Source organism: Tamandua tetradactyla, chromosome 8 (assembly GCF_023851605.1).
Source record: "Tamandua tetradactyla isolate mTamTet1 chromosome 8, mTamTet1.pri, whole genome shotgun sequence".
NCBI classification, from domain to species: Eukaryota; Metazoa; Chordata; class Mammalia; order Pilosa; family Myrmecophagidae; genus Tamandua; species Tamandua tetradactyla.
The window spans coordinates 82496213-82522731 of record NC_135334.1 but is presented as its reverse complement, the minus strand read 5'-3'; the positions used below and the strand labels follow the sequence as shown (position 1 = coordinate 82522731).

The 26519-nt window shown below is 54.6% G+C and overlaps 1 protein-coding gene across 1 annotated transcript in view; it reads left to right on the top strand.

Moving 5' to 3' along the window:
* Positions 1-23976, top strand: part of STK33 (serine/threonine kinase 33) — a 401742-nt gene extending 377766 nt beyond the window's left edge. The window contains exons 14-16 of the mRNA XM_077113907.1: positions 20160-20296; positions 21819-21900; positions 23594-23976. Of these exons, the coding sequence (XP_076970022.1) occupies positions 20160-20296; positions 21819-21846 (165 nt within the window). The 3' untranslated portion in view covers positions 21847-21900; positions 23594-23976. The remainder of the gene's footprint in view (positions 1-20159; positions 20297-21818; positions 21901-23593) is intronic.
* Positions 23977-26519: the final 2543 nt, after the last annotated feature.

The window sequence follows — 26519 nt, the reverse complement described above, 5'->3', positions numbered from 1 at the left end:
GTCTTTGGCTCTGGGCTTTCTCCAAAATGTTTCCCCCTTTTAAAGGACTCCAGTAAACTACTCAAGGCCCACGCTGATGGGCAGAGTCACAGCTCCATCTAAACAAAGTTCACACCTGCAACTGGGTGTGTCACATCTCCTTGGAAACAATCCAATCAAAGTTTTCCAATAGGTCTGACCCCACAGGATTGGATCAAGATTAAAACATGGCTTTTCTGGGGGACATAATAGTTTCAAACCAGCACACTACCTCGGAGTCCTGTCCTCTGATGAAGTAGCCTTGTTAGATGCAAGGGTCCCAGGCCCTGTGACCCCTGAGAGGACCTCTGGGTGGTAATGGGGTGCCTAGCCCTGACTCCCAGGCTGCATGTTAATGTCTGTGAGCCTGGAACCAGGCCTCTCAAAACATGACCTGGGACAAGACCTCAGTGAGCCTCAGTTTCCCTGACTGGAAAACAGGGTGTGTCACCAAAAATGCTCTCGGAAGCCTGCTCACTGCTAGGGCTCTTCTGAATGTGTGGCCACTCAGGTGGGAGCCAGGCTGACGCTGAGGGGCAGCCTGGATTCGAGGAGAGCCTGGGGCTCTGGAAATGGAGACCCAGGTTCCAGCCCTGCCCCTGCCCCTGGCCTGCTCTGTAGTTGGGGCAGGTTGCTTAGTCCCAACAGGGGAAAAGGGAAGAGAACAAATGGTCACATTTCAAGAATCTTTCCTACTCTAATGTCCTGTAAATTCTACTTTGTTGAATGAAGTCTTGAAGAAAGGCTGAGCGAAGCAGCCAAGAAGGGGATACCTGTCTCCCCCAGAAAGGGGTTCTTCAGGAGTTTATTTGTGTAAAAAACAATATTGAACACCCTTGCATGCCAGGCACTGTTCTAGGCACTTGGGACATATTCGAATAAAAACAAAGTTCCCTGCCCTCCTGGAGCCTACCTTAGGCCTAGGATGGCTTTTCAGGCATTGAGCTCTACGACAGAGCTAAGGGACTTTGCTCTTTAAAGGAAACCAAGGAGGAATCCCTTTGTAAATCAAGGGAAGCCCCTTCATTTCTCTCCTGAAAAAAGACTTTGCTAAAAGCCAAGCGATCAGAGAGCTGCCTGTTTCCAGGCAGTTGGGGGTGCTCATTTGCATACGGATAGCTATTTATAAGTGCACTTCTATTCATTAAAGCGGGTTCCCTAAGGCCCTCAGCTGCTCAAGGTGCTGGCGGCATGTGCTTGCCTTGTGCACGCAAGGTGGGCCTGCCCTGGTGCTCCAGCTCTGTACTTCCTCACCAGGGGCAGCGGGAAGGTGGCCGGGTCTGGTCAGGGGGGCAGATCAGAGAGGAGGAATGTCCTGGCGCAGCGATGGGGCGAGGCGGGGCTGGCGGGTCGTGGGGGGAGGGGGGGAGGGCAGGAAGCAGCTTGGACTCCGGGACCCCCAGGAGATCTGGAGAAGCGCTAACCCTCTCTCCCAGACCCTGCCCGGGCAGTAACCTCCCACCCGCCCTCCCCGAGCCCCGGCAGCCCCTCCCATAGGGAAAGCCCGGGCTGGTGGCTGTGGCCGCGCCCTGGTCGGCGGGTGGCCCCGGCGGTGTGGGGCAGGACTTCTGTGCGGCGTGCGCGGCCGCCCTCCCCTCCGCGCCCTCCCTCCCGCCCGCTAAGCGCACATCTCTCTAATGGGATTAGGCTTCACACGGGTCAGGGAACAATTTATTATTCTGCCGGCTAGAGCCAAGTTTCCCTTTGAAAAATGGTGACTCCCGGAGTCGGCAATTACTTCAAAATAAATTTACCAAAGACAAAATTGTGCCTCTTGGGTCAGTAAACGACTTGCCTGTTTGGGGCTGAGGAGACAAGGTGTTTATTAAGGACCACCTTCGTTTCCTGTGCAGGTTTTTCAGTTTGAATAATTGTCCAATTAAATATAATTTGGAAGTCGGTGCTAACCCAGTGCCTGAATTGCAGGAGGAAGAATCACTCCGAGGCGTGCATTAATAAATCCCTCCGAGCCCCGTCGCTCCCCAAGCCCCTCCTTTTCTTTAATTTTGAGAAATTTTTTTGTCTTCCCATGGCCTCTATGCCTCCCATTTGGAAATGAGCTACTTTCCCCAAAGAATTCCCAGGCCTCGCTTGCTCCCATCTGCCTGTTTGCTTCCCTGCAACAAGCGAGGGGGTTCGGGGCCGGGGTGGACTCTCTGGTGCTGGGGCTAACACTGTGCTACGGCTGGTGAACTTGTTGGTTCATTCATTTTCATTCACTCGTTCAACAGAAACCCACTGAGCATTTACCCTGGGCTGGATAGGGAGAAAAACCAGACACAGTCCAGGCCCTTAAAAAGTACTCAGTGCATTGAGAGAGACAGACACATAAATGGGCTGGTACAGTACAATATGGGCAGTGGTGTGTGAGGGCCAGCCAAGGGGGCCCTGAGAGCAGAGGAGACCCCCTCACAGCCTTCCCAGGGGAGGCTTACCTGGAGAAGGTGGCAGGAGAAGGCAGCCTGCAAGGACAAAAGGGAGGCGTGGGGGTGGGGCAAGCTAGAGGTCCCGGAGCCTTGGGGGCCCTGCCTGCGGGTGGTCGGTGGGGCAGGGTGCAAGGTGCATGCGGGCTTTGGTAGGAGGCAGGAAGGAACCCGGCTGGGTTGTGGTGGCGGCTTGAGCCCACTGAAGGAATTTGGATTTTATCTTCAGCTTTTAAGGGTAATGCAGGCCCAGAGGAGGGTGAGGACAGCGAGGTACCTAGGAGACAGGACACTCCTAGGAGACAGGACACTCCTTTTTGAGGCCTCCCCTGCCCTTGCATGACACTGAGAGGGAGTGCTTCTGTAAATTTTGTGTCTGAGGTGCCTCGTGTACCTTACCCTGAGCCTTGGGGCAATGCAAGGCATCAAAAAAGAGAGACCAGGACAGATTTTTCATAAAGAACTTGGCTCCCAGTCCAATGCGGTCCATAGTTGAGGATTAGGGTCAGGGAGGCCAATTAGGAGGTGGCTTTAAGGAAACCAGGGAGAGGTGAAGGCCTCAATTAAGGCGTGGGAAGAGAAAATGGGGAGGCGGCATTGCATGGGGAAAGCATGGAAGAGGGAGACCCAACAGGCGAGAATCCATGATTGGCTTCACTGCAGAAGGTCGCAGGCTAAGGGAGAGGAAAGAGCTTCCTGGAGGCTGGAGGGGTGTGAGCAGGGCACAGCATGGCGGGTGCCAGCGCGTGAAGTGTGGTGAGTAGCAGGGTCAGGCTCCAGGACAGGGTTGGCATCCAAGCTTGGTGCAGACCAGGGCTCAGTCTGGACAAGGGTCAGGGCTCAGCTAGTGCCCAGGAGGTTGCTCAGCACATTCAGTTGAGAAATAGAAATCACAGAGTCACGGGCCCTGGGTCAAAGACCTGTGGCCACTACCCCCAATCCACTCTGAGGAACTGATCGTTGTAAAGCTCTCCTGAGGGCTGAGGTTGGGTTTGGTGGCCATTAAGACCTCACAGCCTGGTTGCCCAGCCCTGTGGCTCACATGGGACCTGAGAACAAAGGGGGTGAAATAAGAACCTGTGGTGTCTCCCCCATAACTAGGCTCTGGCACAGAGCCTGCACCCTCACACCCCCTAGTACAGTCCAATGATAACTTACATTAGAGGGTCAGTCCAACAGGCCTGCCCTGCCAACCCAGGACCCCATATTGGTGGTTCTGATTTTCCCAAGGATGGGCCAGAGGGATCCTGACTGTCAGAACTACAAAGGAGCCCTCAGGCTCTCTGGGTTGCCTCTTCCATGTTGCAGATGGGGAAACTGAGGTCTGAAGATGGGAGGAGAGCACCCCAGAGACATACAGCGAGTTTCTGGGAGAGCCAGGGCAGGCTCCATGTCTCCTATTGACCAACCAGTATGGTTTATATGGTAATTATTAGCCCCACCCATCTAGAGAGGTGAGAGGGCCTTAGAGCCCTCTAGGGAGCTGCTTGGGGAGGGCCGCTGGGACAGTGTCACTGTCCTGGCCAGCTGGATCAGTTGGGGTTGCCTGACACGGCCCAGAACCACCATCCTGGACATAGAAGCCATCAGTCCTGAGGCCAGAACTAGGGCAGGAAGTATCCAGACCCAGCCACAGGCCTGGGGAAGAGCCTGGGGGAGGCTGAGGAGGACCCAGTGGGTGGCATCCCATGGGGCACCCTTGGGAGGCTGGCACTTCTGGGCCACAGAGGGTGGGTGCTGGCACCGGCCGGGCCCCTGCAAGGCCTGTCGTAGCCGTTGGTGCACTGAGACTGATGTATTGAGGACCCCAAGGGACTAACCACAGTTCCAGGTCCTGTTGCGCCCATGGTGAACAGAACAGGCCAAACCCCCTGCTGACATGGGGCAGACACAGAAATGTCATAGCAAGTGAGACATTTCTTACACAGGCAGACGGTGATAGGTGCCACGTAGCATGAGCATGCTGGGGACGGGATTGGGGGCACAGGGGTGGGCTGCAATTTTAAGTGGGAGAGTCAAAGAAAGTTTCACTGTGAAGCTGACCTTTGAGCGGAGGTGAGGAGGTGAGCCTTGAAATTTCCTGGGAAGAGCCAGCGGGTGTAGGAACAGCAAACGCCCTGAGGTAGGAGGTGTGGTATGTTCAGCAAGGTCAGAGGTTTGGAATGGAGTGAGCAAGCCCAGGGGTTGAGGGTAAGGAGAGTCACAGAGGAAGGCATGGGGAAGGCAAGGACAGGCTACAGGCAGAGGCAGGCGCGGCCAGGGTGGCTGGGAGCTGTCCTCCTGCCCCAGAAAAATCCAGTAGGCCCAAGTGTGCCTGGCTCTGTGCTTCGGGGCCCCACAGCCCCCTGCAGGCCCTCAGTGCCCCCTGCCCCCACCCCCAAGGGAAATGCTGGCTCTCAGGCCGCTCTCCTGAGTCCTGCGGGAAGGCAGAGAGAGGGGCTGCTGAGGACAGCTCAGGGGACCCCGTCGCGCTGGGCCCCACTGGCCGCTGCCCCCATTCTTCCTCAGCCCCACAGGGAAGGAAGGAACCAGATTTGTCTGCCATATACACAGCTATGGAGGTGATCCAAGTTGAAAGAAAATCAATAAGATGTGTCCATTTATGTGGCACAAAGGAAGAAAGGTCTGCAGACAGAAATAGGCCGGGATTCACACGCCGAGGACTTAATAAGACTTTTCCCCGGTTTGAAGAGGACCGTAATTTAGATTTGCCTTTGAACGTCTCCCTTTTTTGTGCCTCAATAACTCTCAGGATCAGCCTGCTTAGGAAGCAAGGAAGAGGAGATTGGCCGCCGTCTTAGAAGACAAGCCCGTTTGGGAAGGCCGCTTGCTCGGAAGCCGTTCAAACACTGGCCTTGAGAAAAGATGAAAGCGCCGCATCAGCACATCCTCGGCCCATTGATGGCGATTGAGGCCTGGGCCTGGCGCACGCGGGCGGGCGCGGGACAATGAGAACAAGGCGGGGCGGCCAGGAGGCCCCTCCGAGCCGCGCTGCCGCTGCCGCGGGACACGCTCATTACCGGCACCGGGGCCTGGTGGCCCGGCGGGGGTCGGGGGTGGCCGGGCTCCGGCTTCAGGGCGCAGGCAGCCTCTCCTGCCCAAGCTCGGGCCAAGGGCTGACCCATTTCCTCCCTTCAAACAAGAAACTTCTGCCAAAGAAATCTAGAACACCTGCAAGGAAAAGAGGCAAGGGCTGAGCAGGGGCTGTGCTGAAGAATACACTGCCTCTGGAGAGGCTGAGCTTTGCCTGCCGACCAGACAGAGCCTGGCTGCCCACTTCATGCTACCTGAGGGGTGTCTCCTCCCCTGGACTGTTTACCTTGACTAGGACAGCAGGAGTCCCAGGGTTTTAGGAAGCTGGGCGGGTCCCGGCTGCAAAAACAGCCCTCAGCAGATTTTCTATCCTTCCTCCCAGGGCGGGCTCAAGTATCAGCTTTCCCATCTCCCCATGAAAGATGAATACTTTGTCTTCAATGTACCACTGTGCCCTGTGCTTTACCCAGGGTCGGCCTTATGCATTGTGGTATCATTGTCCCGCCCTGGCCTGCAGGCTCCTCCAGGCAAGGCCTGTGCACACAACACATGCCACAGCGCCTGGCCCAGAGCAGGTGTATGGATGTCTGCCCCTATGGTGCATCTTCAGTCCATCTCCTTCCACAGCTGCAGGGGGGCCCTGTCTTCGGTGCAGTTCTGTGAGCGGCCCCACGTCCTGCCTGGGTGGGTTCGCAGCAGGTCCAGCCCAGGGTTCTCTCTTGACCCCGCAGCTGGAGTCAAGGGCCTTAGTCCCGAAGCCTGATTTGCATTTAACCTCCTAGCAAGTCCCCTCCTTCCCCCCTTCCTCCTCAGTAGACCCACTGTGGTGGCCTCTGTGCTATCCAGTGTGGCAGCCACTAGCCCCTCGGAGCCCTTGGGTGCTAGATTGGTGGCCAGTCCTAACTGAGATGTGCCCAAGGATAAAATGCACACTACACTTCTAAGAGTTATAATGAAAAAAGAAAAAAAAAGTAGAGTATCTCGGTAATTTTTTATGCTCATTACATGTTAAAATAATATTTTTACATATTGGGTTAAATAAAATAGATTATTAAGATTAATTTCACCTTTTTAAATGCAACTACTGGAAACCTGAAAACCATATATCGTCGCTCGTATTTGATTTCTGTTGGGCCACTGGTCTATGTGGTCTGAGTAGGAACGGCCTAGGACCTGTGACACGAGATAGGGGGTATGAAAGGGCTTTGAACAAAGCCACTTTTCACAGGGACAATACTGGCAGCTGGGAGAGGTAGGACCTGCCTCAGGAAGGGTTAATACTAAAAGCGGGGTATTTTGGAAATCTCCTTCAGGGTGTCTACTGTCAGGAGCCAATGACTATTGTCCTGGATGAGGTAATGCTTTCAGGGCAATTGCTTATTGGTGGCCAGGGCTGTCACTAGTGAGCAGAGGAGGGATCCTCCCAGCACTTCCTTCTTTCCCTCTCTGAAGTTCACACGCTAGTCCAAAGCCATCCAATACAGCTATAAGAATAGGCCCCCAGGCCTACCTGGTCGTCTTAAGGGGCCTGGGGAATACCAGGTTACCCGAGCTAAGAGTCTGGGTCTTCCCTCATCTCCAGGCTCCTCTGTCCACCCTGCGTTTGCACGTGCTGTTCCCTCTGGCTGGCAGGCCCTTTGTTCCTTTGCACCCCTACTGCAGCTTTGAGTGCCCACTCACTGGCATCTCCTCAGGGTTCTCCAATACCTTATATAATTGCCCACGGCATTCATACCGTGAGGGCCCAGCACACTTGCTTTCATCTCCCATTTGGCTGGAATCTTCCCAAGGGCAGGGTCTGCCTCTGTGCCCTGGGGCCCAGCAGAGAGTCAGGCTCAGAGCACATCCACACACTAGGAATGTGTTCCCGGCAGTCCTGGGTGGGGAGGCAGAGGCGCCTGTGGGGACTGGGCAGGGGGGAGGGTTGAATAGAGCTGGGGGGTGATGCAGAAAAGCAGTATGTGGGGGTGGTAAGGAGACCTAGGGTCCCAGTAACTTTCAAGACCCTTTGGTGGGCCGTCTTTGAGGGGTGAGGTCCTCTCTGGAGGGGGCGACAAGAGGCTTGGGATAGCCAAGGGAAGGGGGGTGGGTTGTGACTACCAATGGGTCCTGCCATGTGGCTTCCTGGGTAGCCCCAGCAGGAATCGACAGAACAGTGGGGAGTTGTCCTGGGAGCCAAGGGGCCACCTGGGAGCTATGCAGGTACCTGAGGGGCTTTGGAAAGGAAGGGGCTACAGAAACTGGAGGGGAAGAGCGCCCAGCCCAGTGGTTCCTTCTGACCTGGGAATCTGAGAGGTGCAACAGGACAGACAAAAATGCCAGGATAACTGTGGTGAGAGGCGGGGAGAGAGGCTTCCTGGGGCGGGCTGTGCTGTGGGGTGGCACAGGCCCGGGTAGAATCATAGGGAGAGATCAGGCCTGGGGTGGGCGGTGGCTCACTGGGTTCAGGAAGAGAGGCCACTGGGACTGGAGGGGCTGTGAGTACCCCTGCAGCAGCTCCCCAAGGTAGCCGTGAGGGGGGCAGGCATGTTGGGAGGGCAGCCAGGCTCTGCACTCTGCCCCTCGCCTTCCTGCCCCGCCAGCAGCCAGCAGCCCGTGGGCCCCGGTGCGGGTGCACCCTGTGGCCCCCTCACTGAGGGCCCGGGGCGCCACTGCCCCTCTGAGTCTCGGGCTCCTCCTCCGCACCGCCCTGGGGGGCAGTGGCCACTTCCTGCCCACTCTGGAGGGCCCAGGCTACACACCAGTCATTGCTCCTTTGCTGCGGGGGGTCCAGCATCTGAGCCGGTGGGGGCCGACCCCAAGAGCACCTAGGAGTGGACAGATGGAAGGTCCTCACCCATCTCCCTCCCCCGGCCTCCCGGCCAGTCACTTCACCTCTCCTCTCTCCAGCAGAACTGTAAGCATTATTTTTTAAATCCTCATTGGAATGCTAATTTTGATTTTGAGTGTCTGTCATGGGCTCTTTGAAGTTTTTCAGACAAAATAAGTATCTCCTTAACAGAAGGGATTAGCTCCTACTTGTTTAGAATCCTCTGACTGAGAGTGACAACCAATTCCAGAATCTGCGGGGTTTAGGGAGGCTGTGGGAGGCGGGGCCGCCTCCTCCCTGGTGGTCAGCTTTCCATAAATGGCTTAATGGGGTTAGAGTTTAACCCCTCAAACAGGGATCAGAGCCCCCCCAGCTTGAAAGCCAGTGAGCCGCCAGGCAGATCTTGCTATTTAAATCCAGCAGGACTTGGTTAGAACTCTTTTATTCTCTTGAGTTTAAAGAAAACAAACCCACTTCCCTTGCAGAATTTAAAGCCTGCTCCAGCCCGCCGCCCCCAGCCTCCTCCCCAAAACGCATGCCTTCTCTCCACAGGTAATTCATGGCCAGGCTCAGCCCAGGCTGGGATGCTCCGGGCTTTATGATTCCGTTCAATTCGGGAGTGCTAATGGGGCAATTTGTAAAGAAAGAAATATAATGAGTTATCACAAAGCCCAGCAAGGACTCGACAAACCGGGCACTTCCCATCCATCAAGCATCCTAGCGTGGTTGCAGACCAGCAGCGCCAGAAATCTTGTGAGGCCCCTGGGAACGCAGCCTGTCCTGTGCCTGGACATGCACAAATGGCAGCCGCTGCAGTAGGGGGTTCCTTTCTCCCTTTGCTCCATTCCCCAAATCGTGGTTCTTAAGGCCAGGATGGCTGAGGTGGTGGTGCAGGGTACATAGAGGTAAAGGAGGGAAGGAATATTTAATTTATCTGGTGGAGCAAAATTATCGTGCAGACCATTTTTAAGATGAGCGTTAATAGCATGGGTGGGGGAGCTGCGACGTCTCCCCGGACGCCCACCGCCAGCCCAGCCAGAGGAACTAGGAGTCAGGGCTCGCTTGGTCATTAAGCTTAGGGTCATGGACGATGTTGGGCGGCCACATCCATCCAATACAGCCAATGAAGCCAAACTCTGCCCAGCCTGGACCTGCGGGTGGGACTGTGGGATCTCCTCTGCAGAGAACAGGTCACATACTCTGTCCACTCTGCTGAGGCACAAGGCCGTTAACTTAAACTGTAGACCCACCAGCAAGGAGTTTTAAGGTTGCTTTCCCCAAACTCTCATTCTTTGGGCTCATCCTTCATCCTGGCATCCTTGAAGTGGCCCCCACTCTTCCACCCTGTCCCTTGCTCCCCTCTGCTGGCTACTCACTGCCCTGGTCTGGGAACCTTAGTGGGTGGAGAGGCAGAGAACTTGGCCAGCTGGGGAAGGAGGGCTGGCCCATACAGAGGTCTCTCTGGGCTAAGGTGACTCTGTGCTCTCTCCCTTGCCCTTCCAGCGTCCGTTGCCTCCACTGCTAGCCTGAACCCCGGGGATCTACCGTAGCAGCCCCTCTGTGCTTGCAGAGCTGCAACTCTCAGGAAGACCCCACCGCAAGCATAGGAGACAAGTGGACTTCTGGCCACCGTGGGGTCTGCTTCATCTCCCAACAGCACGCACAGCTTGATGTGGTCCAAACTTGTTCTCTGTGTGGTTCCAGGTGGCCTTGTCCCATCCACTGCAATTCTGCCTCCTATCCTTATGTTTTCGGAGGTGACCTAGAGATGCCTCAAGCCCAGGGGAAGTCAACCTGGAGAATCAGATCTGGCAGGTCCCATAAAGAGGGTCACAGCCTGCTCCCTCATAAGGATAGTTACAACCCAGCACAGCCAGTGCTTACTGTGGGCCAGATGTGGTTCTGAATGCTGGACATTAATCGACTCACTAAATCTTCATGACAATACTATACTGCAGATACTATAGTTGTTATTCTCATTTTACAGATTGGGAAACTGAGGCACAAAAGGGCTAAATTACTTGCTCAAGGCCACCCAGCTAGTAAATGACAAAGCAAGGGTTCACCCCATCCAGTCTGGCTCCAGAGCCAGTGCTGTAGCAGCTACTGCTTCCCTGAGTCCAGCAAAGGCCTGAAATTCAACCTTGGCACCCACCTTTGGGCCAGACCTGGTGGACAGAGGGATTCTACTGGGAGGAACCAGGCCTGGAAAGCCTGTTGGGGCTTGAGACCAAAGGCTGCAGTTTCACGTGTGCCATGAGGGATGAAGGGCAGGGAGAGGGCAGTGGACACAGGGTGTTGACCTGGGTTTGGGAAGACCCCATAGAGCATGACACTGACCCCATAAACAGCAGCAGTGGGAACTATTCCTGGCACTCCATCCACAGTATCTCACTAAAGCCTCCCAGCAGCTATTAACTGATAAATAAGATGGAGACAGAGAAGGGTTAAGTAACCTGTCCAAGGTGACACAGCTTATAAGGAGTACGGCTGAGTTTCAAGCCCAGGTCCACCTGGTCTCAGAGCTGAGTCCATTTTCGCCATGGTGCCGGAGCAGGTGAGTGAGGGTGAAGGAAGCGAGAGGTCAGAACGGTGTACCTGGTAAAGCACTGATGACTCTCCTCTCCTCGAGCTCATTGGAGCTGGGCGCACCAGAAAGTCATACATAGAGCCAGAGGATTCTGGATCAGACTGGCCCATGGCCAGATGGAGATTCTTAAGAGACACAATCCTGTGCATGGATGCTGGCCTGCATGGAGACAGGGGACTGCCGGGGTTGACCTCTTCAATTCCTAACCCACTGCTCTGAGCTTCCTCTGAGCTATGAGGGGTCGAACCCCATTCCTCCCCAAAGAAGAGAGGCTCCACATCACCCCAGCCTCTCCATCCCCGGGGCTGTCATTTTTGCTTCTGCAACCTCCAGGTCCTTTGTGTTCCCACATCTGCTGGGTCTTGTGTCTCCTGAGCCACCACCCTTTGTGTCCCAGGTTCCCACGTCCTGAGGCCTGTCCTGGGAGTGGAAGGGTTACGTCTCCTGCTGCTGACAGGAGGCTGCTGTTCCCCAGCGTTAAGCAGCTTTAGTGTCTCCTACCCCAGCCCTGATTTAAAATTCATAAATGCTAATCCTTCATAATTTACGGTTTAAAAGCAGCCCCACTCACAGGCCCCGTGGCTACAGCTCTGTCAGAGTAATTATGCCGCCAAGCTGAAATTGGACTACTAACTGAGATATTAAACAGGGGGGGGAATCCTCATGCTGGCAGCCGACCCAATTATTCCAAATAAGCAAACAGATTAGTGAGTAATTTTCCAGTTAAATTTGGTGATTGGTGCCAGAATTGTATGTTAAATATTCAGAAGTAAATAGATTAAAGATGAAATGTGCCCCCCTTTCCCTTTTTTCTGGGCTTAATTTACTGTGTATATTAAAACTTTTTCATGAGGAGAAAAAAAGTAAAAGTGATAATTAAAAAATCCAAATAAACCTCTCTGGGCCTCCCAGTATAGCTCGACAGAGGCCAGAGCTGGCCGCAGGCCCCATGCAGCCTCCTTGGCTCCCTAGCCCTCCTGGGCAAGGCCAGCCACCTCCCCTAGACCCGAACTCCAGCTCTCCCCAGGGGAGAGAGGAGGGACTCTGGGTGTCCAGGTGGGCTGGGGAGGGGGCCTCCCTCCCGGTGCACAAGGCTGTATTTCTTCACAAAGAGAAATCCCAGATCTGTTAGGCCGAAAGTCAAGCAGAGCTGAGAAAACCCAGGCAGGGGTAGAGAAGGGAGGAGGGGATGAGCGGGTCTGGGAGCCTCCGGGAGTGCTGGGCTCCACCAGGCCTGAGTTCTTTCTGGTTCTTAAGGTCCCAGGGCCCAGGGCTCATCCCAGGTGACTGACTGTGCTCCATCACGCTTTCCCAGCCCAGCTCTGGCCTCTGGGTCTGCTGGCCTCAGGGTGAGCAGGGTCTGAGTGGTTTCATGCTCACTGCCTGTGTCCCCCCTGCCTCCCTGCGTACACACCTGGCAGGTCCTTCCTACCACTTTGCCTCCCACACCCTTTCCTGGCAGCCTCGCTGCTCTTCCTCCTCCCTGAATTCTCTGCAGCACTTCAGCCCACAGCCGTGCGCCTGATGGGGCAGGGCCTGTGAGTCATCTTTCCAATAAGCAAATGCAGGCTTGGAGGTCCAGAGAGGGGCAATGGGTTGTCCCAAGGCACCCAGCAATTCAGGGGCCGAAATGAATATGGAACAGAGGTCTTGGGCGGCACAGCCTGTGCTCTCTGCAGCCCCCTGGAGGACCAGGGCTTCTGGCACAGAAGGTGTGTGTAGAGATGGGGAGGAATCCCGGGAGAAAAGGGAAGGCACCCCTGTACCAGGCCAGGAGTGAGCCGGCTGGGTAGGCAAAGAGGCTAGAGGGTGGAAGGAGAGCAGACCATGGACTCAGCTTGGACAGCCTGGCCAGCGGGGCTGGAAGAGGTGGAGGGGGCAGGTTAAGCCGGGAGACTGGAAAAGAAGAATGGAGTGTCCTGGAGCCAGGGCTCCCTTCTGGTTCCTGGCCCTCCTGCCCCTGAGCATCCAATTCCAGGCGGGACCCACCTTAGCCACAGCCTCCCCAGGGCAGGCCCTCCCTCTCCCTACTGTGTCTCACGGATCCCCTTCTTCTAGGGAACCTGGGGTCACTGTAGAGTTCTAGGGGCTGTGTGACCTTTTCCAGCAGAACCCTTCCCTTCCCTGCTCTGCCAGAGGTATTTCTTAGACCCAAGTGATGCTGGGTAGACATCCTGTCCCCTTGGGGTTGAAGAGAGTCCCCTATTCTCTCCAACAGCTTCTGAGGGGCCCCAGGGCCACACCTGAGGGTGGGGAGGCTCGAGGTGGGGGCAGTGGGGGGGGGGGCGGGCTCCAGCCACCTCTCCCCAGCCCAGAGGCCCTGAAGCTATAATCATAGGAAGGCCTGGCCCAGGCCCCCAGGGAGGCACCCTATGGGTGCCCAGGGAGGCAGGCAGCCCTGGGCCCCGGCCCAACCGGAGAGGATGGCCTCGGGAGACAGAAAAGGACGTGTGCTGCCCCATCCTTGGGAAGTGATCCAGCTCAGCCTTCCTGACCAGCCAGCCTCCTGGTTCTCAGGGCATATCAGCACCTCCTGAGAATCTTCTACAAAACACACAGCGCCTCTTCCCCAGTGGGTGGACTACCCTCAAGCGTTACCAACCAACCTACCCGGTGAAAATGGTTACTTCTAGACCAACGGGTTGTTGTTTTTTTATGTCGCTCAACTCTTTCTCAGAACAGATTCTTTTCTAGAAGCCAGTAATGCAAAGCAGATAACAGCAGAGCAGCTCAGTTGGACGTTCATTTGCCACTTCCCTACCCCCACGTCCTGAGCACCTCTAGGGAAGCAACTAGGATTCTGGAAGCCGAGCCTCTCGTTTGTGGCTTTTGGGTTTGCTCCTCACCCCTCACCAGGGGGTACAGGCCGCTGGCCGTAGCCGCCGCGCCCTGGGGGTCGTCAGTGAGAGCTGAGGCAGAGCGTGGGAAACTCTGGCGTCATGGGTAATTTTAGTTGTCAGAGAACTCACTCTGCCAGGCTCTGCCTTGGCACTCAGGCGCCACAGGGCACAGCTGCTCCTGCAGGAGGGCTGGTAGAGGGGGCACAGCCAGCTAGCATCCTGCCCTCTTCCTCAGAAGGTCTGCAGCCCACCAGAGAGTTCCCGCGAGGAAGGGGCCGGCTAGATCTGGAGAGCGAGAGGGACTCTTGGTCAGGCCCCCTGCAGGCAGGGCCTTCGCTGGCTTCCAGGCTCCCTTCCCTCCGGGGGGGCAGGGGCAGCTAAGTCCTTCCTGGCGGCCCTCAGGGAGGCCGGCAGGAGGGGTCTGGATCACCCTGTCCTGGGCTCTGACCCGGGGCCCTGGGAGCCAAATCATGCAGCCATCTTCAGTTTTTTGTTTTTCTTTTTTTCCTTCTCTAGGGAAAAAAAGCACTTCCAAATAAAATAAACAAGCAAAAGCACATTTTTTGAGCACCTACGTGTGCATCCCAGCCTGGGGATGTGGCCGCGTTCCTCAGCATCCTCCATTTATGGGAGGCCTGCCTGGTGACTACTTTTTTCCACCGAGATAAGTCCCTGCTTTCTTCCATGAGCGCCTGCAGGACTGAGCCCTGGGTTTTCCGCCACCCTCAGGGTAAACAGCCACAGCTTGTGTCACAGGGACTGTCTCTTTCCTCATCGGCTTGGAGTTGTCAGTATCCAGGACCCGCCAGTCCTGCCTTCTCACCAGTCTGCTGTAGGTTTCCCACGGACGTAATTTTGTGTGGAAAGCTAAAGAGTATCCCTTAACTAACTTCTAGTCATTTTAACATTTTTCATCTGTTTCAGACTTAAGACTTTCCAACAGAGCTAAACTTTTGTTTTCTGAGTAGTAAAATAAAGACTAACAATCAAATGAATAAGAACACAAAGTTTTCAAGCAGAACTAGGAAGTGGCTACTGAACTGGCTGCGTTGATGGGGGGCCCTGACAGTTTCCTGTACACAGCTTAGGCAGGGCGTGAGCTCTGTGTTTGGGTGGGGGGAGCCTGCATGCTCACAGGACAGTGCTCTGTGTTGAGCCCTGTGTTAGACCTTGGGGGATTGTCACATCCCCCCACAATGGGAAACTCTTGCGACACGGGTAATTTTAGTTGTCAGAGAACCCACTCTGCCAGGCCCTGTGCTGGAAGACACAGAAGGACACACAGACACACACACGTTCTGTGTGCACATGTATACTCACATAGATGTATGCAGGCACACCCATGAGAGCAAACACACACATGCACACATGCATGCGCACACACACACACACACACACACACACACACACACACACACACACACACCAGGGCAGCCCTCCTAAGCATTCCAAACATTTGGCCCATGGGAAGCAGGAATCCAGCAGTGGTGTAATGATAAAACAGCCCTCTAGGGAGAAAAAGGCTCTGACTTGTAGTGTTTGCCAATTTCCATGATGTTGATACTCCCACTATGGTAGATTTCAAGCTAGCAGCACTTTAACACCCAATTCGACAAAATTCCTGAATATTTAACAATCGTCTCTTGCTGGCCTGTGCAAGAGGACTCCAGCATGCCACTGGCTTCGGGTCTGTGTGTCTTCTTGTCCCTGGCCTGAATGCTGTAGAAGTTACCCTGGTTAAGGTGGTCTGAGCAATGAGAGGGCAAGGAAGGGACTTGGTCTAGAGCAGGCTAAACCTGGAGGACAGGATGATCCCTCAGCTCAGAGGACTAAAGAATGGGCAAGTGGCATGATCACACAAGCCCTCAGAGGCTTCAATGGGCTAAAGTAGGCTCAGAAAGGAGAAGCTACAGGCAGGTAGATTGTGGCACTGGACTGGATGACTTTATCGTGGTTTGGATGGGAAAGGCCACACGGGAAGCAGTGAGCTCTGTACCCTGGAGGTACAGAAGCAGGGCCAGAAGGTCACACAGTGGGGACACTGAGGAGGCCATTCACACCTGCCTTTTCTTCTTTGCTAGGAGCAGTACCCAGGCCTTCACACCACAGAGTAATGAAGGGCTCAGGTTGTTCTTTTCCACCATCAGAGACAAGAAACTCAGTTCTCACTGGTGATGGCTGAGCTGGAGACCCGGCTGTCCGGGCTTGGCCTTATGTGGACCCCAGGGACTGATGGATAATCATAGTGGGTTTGGCTGAGAGCTGGGCCTTGTCCTCTGTTCTCTGGCTTCCATTCATGCCTCTGGTTGGCCCATGGGAGAGGAGCAGCAGGGCTGCAGCAGCTTGGCCACACCTCTCCTGATTTCCCTGCTGGGCCCTTGCTTTCCACAAGTGACCTTTGATGATTCTGGGGATCTGATCCTCTTTTGCTCCACGAGGCAAGTTGTCAGCTGAGAGGCCCTCAGGACTGAGTCCTCAGAGATCCCTTTCTGAAATCTACAGTAAGTAGCAACCATATGCCTGTCTCTTAATCACCTCACGGTGGCCACACAGCAATGAGAAACAGAACACAAAAAAGTGGTAAGGTCAGGAAAAAACTTGACTTACTTTTTGCCATTTGTGCCCCATCTGTCTTCTCTGTGCAAACTAGAAAGACCCCACCTGATGATCCAGGCATGGGGCTGTTTGGGATGGGAGCCTCTAATTACGTTTCAGGTTGTTCCTTTCATCAGCTGTCCCCAACCTCTATCCTACCTCTTCGGTGGCCTCCATTTTCAGTGTTTCTGGTTGGGTGATTTTATTTGTCATAGGCAAATAAGTGATCTCCAAGCTTTTTTAAATTGTGTGTGTGAATCAGTAAAACCTTTGGTGTGCCCACGGTCAATAAAACCCTTGGTATACCCCACTTTGGAGACCGCTGGTTCAGCCAGGGCCAGCCACATAATTTACCTGGTCGAGTGCAAAATGAAAATGAGGGCACAGTGGAAAAGTCAATCTCCCTTCCACAGGCCCAGTGCCCCAACCATGGCAGATGGGCAGCCCCCAAGAGATTGCAACTTTTATGCAATTAGGTACTGCCAGGGCTTGTTCAGTGCCTAAATCAGAGATGGGTGAGAGTCTCCACCAGCTGCCGGCTCAATATGCCTTGACACTGCCAGATGAGGGCTGAAATAGCTGCCCCCTTGCCCCACCCAAAAAACTGCAGCGTGCCTGGCTGACCTCCCCTCACCAGGGGTGGAGGGTGTTGTGGGTACAGGGTAACAGCAGAGAGGTGGGGTGAGGTCAGGGGCACCAGAGGTTAGGAGTGAGTAGCTGAGAATTCATTCCAGGGAGGTGGCGGGAGGGAGGACCGTGCGTGGGCTGAGACTCTAAGCCCCTGCACATGCTCCATTGTCTCATTGGGCTTCACATATATGGTCAGTTGAATTATGGATCCCAACAAAAGACATGTTCTTAATCTTAATCCATGTTCCTATGCGTGTGAACTCTTGTCAATAGGATCATTTGAAGAGGTTCTTTTTAGTTAAGGTGTGACCTAACTCAATTAGCGTGTGCCTTTGTCCATATTACCGGAGTCTTTTATAAAGAGAAGAAATTCAGAAACAGTTAGAGAAAGACACAGGGAGGAACCAGAAGCCAGGGGTCAGCAGAAACCTGGAAAGGCAGGCACAAAGGGAAAGATCGCTGTGGGAGGAGGCACAGATGCCAACCAAGGAGCCCCAAGGATTGTGGAGCCAGCACTAGAATGTTACAGACTTAGAGGAAAAAGCATTGTCTTGCCAGCATCTTAATTTTGAACTACTGGTCTCTGAAGCTGTAAACCAATGGATGCTTGTTGTTTCAGCCAACCCATTGTGTGGCATTTGTCATAGCAGCATGGCAAACTAAGACCCCTACCAATCAGATATGACATCTTCCACTTTCCTTTTCTCATCCCTCCAACCTAGCAGTGCCTTAGGCCTGCATACCTCTTGAATCTGGTCCCCTTCTCCACTACCATAACAATTATTTTGGTCCAATCACCCTCAACTCTTGACTAGATGACTGGAAGCATTTCTTGTCTGGTTTCTCTGTCTCTACTCCATATCTCCTCAATGCAGAGTGACCTCTCCAAGATAGAAATCTAGTTATGTTACTCAACTGCCTGAAACTTTCAATGGCTCCCCATTGCCTACAGAGTAAAGTGCAAAATCCTCACCAGGACATTCTAGGCTCTTCACAATGGAGCCCCTGCCTACGTTTCCTTCTTCCTCTTACCCTCCTGCCTCCGCAGCTTCTGTCTCAATCACTCTACTCATCCGTGCCCGCTCCACCCCCAACAGGCCACCATTTCATGCCCCCAATGCGTCGTCACCAGATCCTGGGCTCAAAGTGTTGGCTTCAAATGCCAATAAGGAGTGGGCAGAGAGTGGGGCAGTCCTTTGGTATGCAGCCATTCATTCACTCAACCAACATTTTTTTGAGCTAGTTTTGTTCCAATGCTATGCTAGGCCCTGGGGATACTGTGGACTCTGCTGTGGAGGAGCCCACTGTCCACTGGGGGACAGAGGGGAGCGCAAGCAAGTACAGACGAAAGGGGTTCTGCTGAGGCCACAAGAGCGTGATGGCATCCAGATCTGCTTTAGACGTGGGATGTCAAGTAAAATGGACAGCGCAAGAGTGGATTTGGGGAGGCCAGTCAGGAGCTTCTGCAAAAACCAGGAGAGAGATCCTGGTGCCTGAACTAGAGAAGAAGCAGTGGGGCTGGAGGGGTTTTTAGAAAGTGGGAGGGACAGGACTGGGCAATGGGAGGGGTGAGAAAGAGGACTCTGAGTTTTCTGCTTTAGGCAGCTGAGGGGATGATAGTGCCATTCATGAAGTGAAAATACAGGGGTGGGGAACAGATGTGGGCCTCAGCCCTGTCCTAGGTCATTGGTTTTTATTGTTGTTTTAGCTAATAGTCAAGTGTACCTATGAGAGCCAAGCAGGTGCTAAGCGTATTACCTGACTCAATCCTCACAATAAACCTTTGAGATGACAGCTATAATCCACATAGTTGGAGCTACCAAGGCTCAGGAAAGCTAAATAATTTTTCTGGGCTCACATAGATGGTGGATGAAGGAACTAGGATGTAGGTCCAAGCCCGGCTGACTGCAGAGACCCCTCTTTTAACAGCTGCATAATATTGCCTCCCCAGCTATGACCCTGCCTGGGGTGCGGGCTCTGTGGGACGGGCCCTTGGGCTGCCTTGGCCTTGAATCCAGAAACTCACAGGAGTTTCTGACCCCATTCCCTACTTCCTGCTCCTAGGTGGGGCTAGCTCTTTCTACACTTTGGAGACCCTGGATTGGTCTCCTGTGGACCCTGGATTCCTGTAGGGACCAGCTCAATGCCAGGGGCTCACGCGGCATTGGTGGGGACAGAGATCCAGAGCCCCACGGCAGACTGGCAGGTGGGCAGCGGCCTGACTTGCCCTCCCACAAGCCAGAGCCAAGAGCTGTGCACTTCCAGGCCTCTGCACCCCAGCGTGACCTCGGGCCTTACCTCTCTGAGCTGGGCCCCTGGGACACAGCGCACAGAGCCTGGGCTGGGTGGTGGGGTGGGGGGCGGGCCCTGCGCAGGGAAGAAGCGAGGCAGCCAGGGGGCGCCACAGACCCTTCGGGCTCTGCCCGGGAGTGGGCGGCGCCCGCGAGGTTGCACCTGATGAGCTCTCCTGAGCAGCCAAGCGCTGGAAAATCAATACCGTTTTCCACTTTCCATGCCGGGTCACTCCCTTTCATTGTGCCTCGTGCCTCCTCCGCGCTGCTGGGGACAGAGACACTTCTCTGGCCATGGGCCTACCCCTAATCTCTGTGTTGGCTGACACGGCCGGTTACATGCACGGCTTCTGGACAGCCTGTGCTAGGATTCGCACTGCCCCGGCTGCCGCCGTGCCTGCCATCTCCCCCTGCCCCATACACACACACACACACACACACACACACACACACACACACACACACACACACACACGGCCCTCAGGGAATGAGCTTTCAAGTCACCCGCATTTTCCAGGTAGCAAAATATGTGACCATTCAAGCATCAACATTTTATTATTTTAACCCTTGTGGATGGAAATGTTTACTCAAACGTTTTCAAATCTCCCCTGATGCTTAAAAAAAATCGATATCTCTATTTCTTCTTATTAAAATAATAAATATTCATCATACAAAGTTTGGCAACTATAGGCCATTACGAAGAGAAATTACTTCATTCAGGAGTCATTAATGAAGAAGAAAATGTACACAGGTGTGCGTGCACTGGGTTCTGAAAAGATTCGCATGTGTGCGCTAAAAAGGGGTGTGTTTATCTCAGCTCAAATGTCACCTTCCCCTCAGAGGAGGAGGGGAACCCCCATGCCCCCATACTTTTTCTTCTTAGCAGTTACCCTCTCTGAAATGATCTTACTTTTCTTGTTCTGTCTCCAGAGCTGCCACGTTGCACAGTCCCAGAGAGTGCTGTTCACATCACTGTCTTCAGGCATGGAACACCCTTCCCCCAGAATTGGGCAGCGCACAGCCTGCGCGACCATCCTATCCTCCCTGCTGCCTCTCTTCATTATGACGTAAGCTCCATGAGAACTGGGACCTGTGATCCGCAGTGCCCAGACAGTGCCTAGCATACAGGAGGTGCCTAATATATACTGTATTTGTTGAATGATTTAATGCATGTGCTTGTGTATAAAGGAGCAGCTCCTTGCAGCTTCTGTCAAGACCCTCTCCTAGCTCCAATTCAATGGAGAATCAGGAAGAGACAATAAAGGGCTCTGAGCAAAATACACATCCTGAGCTTTACCTTCAGGAGAATTCCCACGCTCTCAGTCAGAGCCTATTTATCTTCTCTTACAAACAACTCAAAAAGTTTGGTTTTCTAACCTCGGCTCCAAGCTTGAGTTCCTGTTTTCTGAGCTCACTGCAGATAAGGATTAGCACAGGGAAGTGAGGATGCTACGGACAGACGCCCCGACAGCTACAGCCTGACGTTAAGGAAGAAGGCAGAGCCACTTCATGCATCCAACTCCAAAGTCAGAAACCGGCACTGGAGGCAGTTAGTGCAGGCAAAAGTAGCCCTGCAGCCATGCTAGCCTTGAAGTGCATCTATATATTACACATCCAAACATAACGGCGACCTTGGTCATCACAAAAAGATTAAGTCCTGTCTAGAGTGCTCTCTTTAAGAAGGCATAGGAGAGCATATGGGGTTCGTGGTTTATTCAGTTCTTCCGAGCGGCTCCCCTCATCCCCACGCTCTGCACACCCGGGCCTGTGGCTCCCACTAAACTATCCTGAAAACGAGAGGAATGCACCTGCATTGTCTCCAGTGATTTTAGGATAATCTGGGAAGCACAACTGCGGTGCCTTGCTCTCCCCTGACACCAGTTTTTCAGTCCTTTCCCACCCACCCTTGCTCCCTAGTGGGGGTGGATTCTGGCACACCTAGAACAGATCAGGCTTTGCAACAATGATTAATTGACCCTGGCAGTTTAAGAATGCTTATTTGCACACAGTTATGAAGTGTCACAATATGTCTCAAATGCAAGCGGCTTCCATTAGAAGTGGAACAGCAGAGCGGGAAGCACGAGCCATATTTCCTTAAAAGTTCATCGTAGGCAATGGGGTAGTGTGTGAAGCTAAACAAATCCAGGCAATAATGGAAATGTAGCATGAAATTACTTCTGTAAACAACAACCATTCATTATTTGAACATTTTTCATAAGCGAGCAGGCAGGGAGAGGGGTAGGGCGCGGGTGGGAGAGGAGGGGGCCGGGGCGGGCAGGGCCTGGGCACCCACTGGGGTTTCTGGGTGGAGCTTTCTCAGGGCTCCCCATGCCCATCTGTCTTCCACAAAACGCCGAGGGGGTGAGGCTCCCTTCTGCCAGGTGCCCGTCCGTCAGTTTCCCTTTCTTCATTAAGCGGGAACGGCTCAGGCAGAGGGAATGTGTGATTTAAGGAGGAAAGAGAGGCCCACTACTTAATGTTGATTTGGCGGAGTGTATAACCCCGGAGAGAAATGTAAATAGCAGCCTGCAATAACATGACAGCCCACTAATCATATTTACAAACGATATTAAATCTGTCTGCACGCAGGCCTGCCTGCGGATTGGCCCGGCCATAATTGTCATTGTAACCAGCGCCAGCTTATGGGAGGATTTAACTGCAGTGATATAAGGTGAGTCGCGGGCTTATTATGACTTTATTATTACCCGGTTTATGTTTATTAAAACAATTTGTCATGCAGAGCAGGAATGGAGGAAGGGGAGCATTAAATCGTGTCGTACTCAACCTGGAGAGAGGGCTCCGGGGATGAGGGCTGCAGGCCCGCAGCCGCTACCCCATCGCCTCGGGAGCTGGGGGCCCATCAGCGCCGGCTGCCCCGGAGCCACGGCCTGGCCGAGAAGGGCCACTCCAGAAAAACCTTGGAGCTGGACAATGCACATGGGGTCGGCCGTGAAGCCAGGGATCTTTTCTGTCACTCTAAGTGCCTGTCAAACAGGCATCAGAGGAGGCCAGCGGTGGGCAGGCCGAGGCCCCGAGGCGGTGCGGGCTGCATGCAGGAGGGGCCTCGAGGGCTGCTAGGGCTACACGTGGGGCTGCCCTAGCCAGCTGCAAACAGGGCCAGGCTGCGGAGCCTCCTCCGTGAAAGCGTGGAGAGGCTCCGCAAAGAAGGTCTTGGAAGGAGTTTAATAAAAGCGGCTTTATTTTCTCCAGGGTCCTTATTGGTTATTATCAAATTTATTTCATTCCCCATCTTTGTTCTTTGGAAAGGCGGAGAAGAGGAAGGGTGGGTAAGCCTGAGGAGAACAGGTCCACACGGTTAGTAAATGACGCTCCCTTTCCCGGGTCCAGGCACGCAGGCAGGGAGACGTGCAGAGGGGAGAGCCGAGTAGCAGCTCCCAATGCAGTTGGGGCTGAAGTCTTGTGGCATACATAAAAATCTTGCTGCCAATCCCATGAAAGGCCCCATGTACCGGGGGGTGGAGGTCCAGGGGTGCCATCCCAGGGGCGTCCCAGAGTCAGCTCTGGGACAGTCACAAAGCCTTCTAGATGGTGACCTTTGGTCAGAGCACCTGGAGAGGGAAGATGTGAACAGCGGCAGTACCAGGCTTCATGGCCCAGGTGGCTGCCTCTTGGTCACGCAAAAGTGCCCACCTCCCTTCAGGGCCCCACTAGCCCTTACAGTGCCTTTGTGTATATTAAAATTAGTGAAATGAGGAAGGGGCAAACCATGCAGGGCCCGGAGATTGATGAGCAGAACGAAGTCGGGATTTTGGCCTTCATTTGCCGCCTTACCCTTTGTGCAGTAAACAACCTGCACAACTGTACCTGATGGCCCTACCTCCCTGCTGCCAGCCTCATGGCCTGAAATGCCATTACTGCAGCAAAGCACAGTGTCTCCAAACCTATCAATATCCAAGATAGCGAAGCAAAGAGGGTGGGTGATGGGAAGTGAGAAAGAATGTTCCAGTAATTACCATCAGCCAAGATGCATTTCTCAGGTCTCTGGTCCGAGAGTGGGTAAGGGCGGGATGGAGTGAGCAAACTTTGCAGGCTCCTTTCTGAGTTCCTGAGCTGTGCTGCCTAGGGAATATGATGTCAGGTGCTCCCGGCGAGGGGCACTATAGGACATGGTGCCACTTTTCAGCCTCCACCACCCAGGGGCATAGGTGCTGCTTCAGGTACGGTGCCCCATATCTTACTGCCCCTTCCCCCAGCCAGGAGGGTCGGTTTTTGGATCCTGAGTCTCACCATCTGGGCACTGGAAGGGACCTCCTTGGCCAGACCTCTAGGTAACCGCCTGTCATGCAGGCTTTGGCCTCTGCTCACACACCTCCTGGGCCGCAAGCTCTCTCTCTCCTCTGCAGGAATCTGAAAGAGGCACCTCTCCTGAGTCTGCTCTCCTGGCTGTGCAGCTCCCCTGGCAGCAGCGGCATTTCTGAGCCCCAGCCTGTCAGAGTCCTGGCTTCTGGTGCTCTGGAGTCCACCAGAGTCCCTGGTGGAGTGTGAGTCTCATGTGACAGCGCCCAGGCTCCCTCTCCTCTGCGGGTGCAGCCCCTGGTGGAGATGGTGCTGTTCTTCCCCCGCCCCAGCTACAGCGCCGTAGGGGACACTTGCTAAAGGTGACCCGGCTCCCAGGCCTGAGGACACCGGTGGGACTTGGGTTCGCTTTGTCTCACTTAAGAAAGGAGTCACCGAGGGGCGGCTTAGAGGAAGAATATGAGGCTTTATTGCCGCTGCCCTTCTCCGCAAACGCTCAACCCGCTGGCCAGCGGGAGAGGCCCTGCTGGCAAATTAAAAGCCTCTAAACTTTCTTTATGTCTCCTTGGACATTCGGCGCTTTCCGCTGCACTGGCCGAGCCTGGCTCAGGGACAGAGAGGCCAAGCTGGGGTTGGGGCCAAGGCCACCGGGCAGCAAGGATCGGCCAGATTGGTCCCTCCCTGGCCAGTGGGCGCTGGTGGGGTGAAGTGGGGCTGGTCCTGGGCCGGTCTGGGGCCCTGGGCTGGGGAAGGCTCCCAGGGGCCGGCAGCGCGGGCAGGGCTGCAGGGACCTGCTTCCGTGGGCTGGCAGACCCTGAGGCCCCACGCGCGGCCTCCGATGTCCTCCCTCAGGGAAAGCACAGTCTGAACCTGGCAGAGCCGGGTAGGGGCATGGCCACGGCCACAGGGTAAAGGACGCCAATCTCCTGTCTCCAGTGAGTCTTAGCTCCCCACTCAGCCCGTCTCTGTCCGCCCCAGCCCCCTCCCGGCTGGGCCCCTGGGCTGGCGTGCTCCTCAGGGGCTCCGCGGGCCAGGGCTGGGACCTGCCGCACGTGCGCCCCCCCCCAATAGTTCTCACCAAAGATCTTGGCTCAGAACTTCTGAGCTTTTCCCACAGGCCACGTCCTGGGAGACAGCGGGGTGGGGTCAAGATAGGGAGACCTGGAACAGTCTCTGTTAACACCTGCTGCTCCCCATTATCAACAGAGCCTCCTTTCGTTCTCAAATGCGTCAGGGTTTGCAGAATAAAGAACACCTTTGTGGGGCTATGCTGACTGGAAGGGGGCAGAGATGCTGGAAATCCTCCCCATCGTGACGTGGGTGGTGGTTCCCCAGGTGTACACCTTTATAAAAGGCCACCGAGTTGTATACTTTCCTGAATATAAATAAATAAGTGTAGAGAGAAAAAAATGAAAAAAACAGAGACATAGAACTTGCTCTTCAGTACGTCAGTTCCAATCCCAGCTTCCCCGCTCCCAGCCGAGTGGCTTTGGGAACGTCACTCAACGTCCCTGAGTCTCAGCTTCTTCCTCTATGCACAGGGAGCACCTCACCCGCCTCGCTCCCATCACCACGGGGAGCACCTCACCCGCCTCGCTCCCATCAGCATGGGGAGCACCTCACCCGCCTCGCTCCCATCAGCACGGGGAGCACCTCACCCGCCTCGCTCCCATCAGCGTGGGGAGCACCTAACCTGCCTCGTTCCCATCAGCCGTGCGCTCCAAGGGACTAGGGACCATAGTTGACTAATAAGATCCAGCTCAAGAAATTGCCGATACAGTAAGACTCTCTAAGATGTTGGAAAGGGCTATAGGTCTGAGGGGGACCCCATAACTCCTCAGGAAAACTTCTTACCTTGTTGTACCAACATCCCAGTTATAATGTCCCTTTGGGGGTCCCCCTTACACCCCTCTAGCTGCTCTCCCATAGGGGTTTGGGGTGGCCTCTGTCTCCCTGGAGAAGAGTGAGCAGGACCGGAGCACTGAGGCCGAGGCAGGGCCTGGACCCTGGACAGAGGAGCCGGAAGCTTTGGAGGTTTGGCAGCAGCTGGGCTTGGTGTGGAGAGGGGCCTGCTTTCCTTAGGGGGTGCAGAGCTGTGCTGCTAGAAGGGAAGCTCAGAGGAGAGACCTTTATTGGGGCTGGCTCTCTGGGAGAGAGGAATGACTTGGGGTCCAGGTCAGTGACGCCGGGTGAGTGCCCTGGTCCCTGACAGTGTGCACAGCCAGGCACTGCCCCTGCCCTCTGGGATACCCGTCCTGTCTCGGGCCCCCACCAGGCTCCTGCGGGGAGAAAGAGTTCCTCCTTCCATCGCTCTATCTGATTGTCTGCTAGGCTAGTTCTTGGCAATTTCTTGCTCCATTTCTTTAATCCCTGGTTCTCTTCAAGCGCAGAGGGAAGAGGAAAAAGCCAAAGGCCTGAGGTGGCAGGCTGATGGGGGAGGGGCTCCCACCCACGGGACCCAGGCTCGGGACAGGGTGGGGAAGCCAGGGCCTTGAGGGTCCCGGACCGGAGGTGTGAGACCCAGGGTTGGGGTTCCTGCCTTCCCCTCGAACTCTCCAGGATTGGGAGGGTCAGGGTGAGTGGCCTGTGTGCTGAGACTGCAGGACCACGGGCGTCATTTTTATAGGTCAAGGTCAGAGCCCTGGGGTGAGCAGCACCGAGGGCAAAACCCAGAGCCTGGGGAGAAGATATGGTCCCCTCAGTTCAGTAAATTCCCAGGCTCAGACTCAGCCCAGGCCACTGTTGAGAGAGCCACGGGTCCCAGGAGGGCTGGGGGCAGAGGGGGGCCAGATGAGGTCACGAGACCTGGCGCCCCTCCTGTGCTGGCCCTGCCTCCCCCGTTAGAAGCCTTCCTTTTTCCAGGGAAGGGATGGAAAGGATTGGGGCCCAAGGGTGAGCTCTGGAGAATGGAATCATTATGGAATCTGCAGCTTCCTAGAGGAAAAACCAATTGAGAAGCTCAAATCATAGCAATAATTAGGCCACTTATTTTGCAAAAGTTCAAATTAAATGGAAAATTTGGTGCTAATGAAA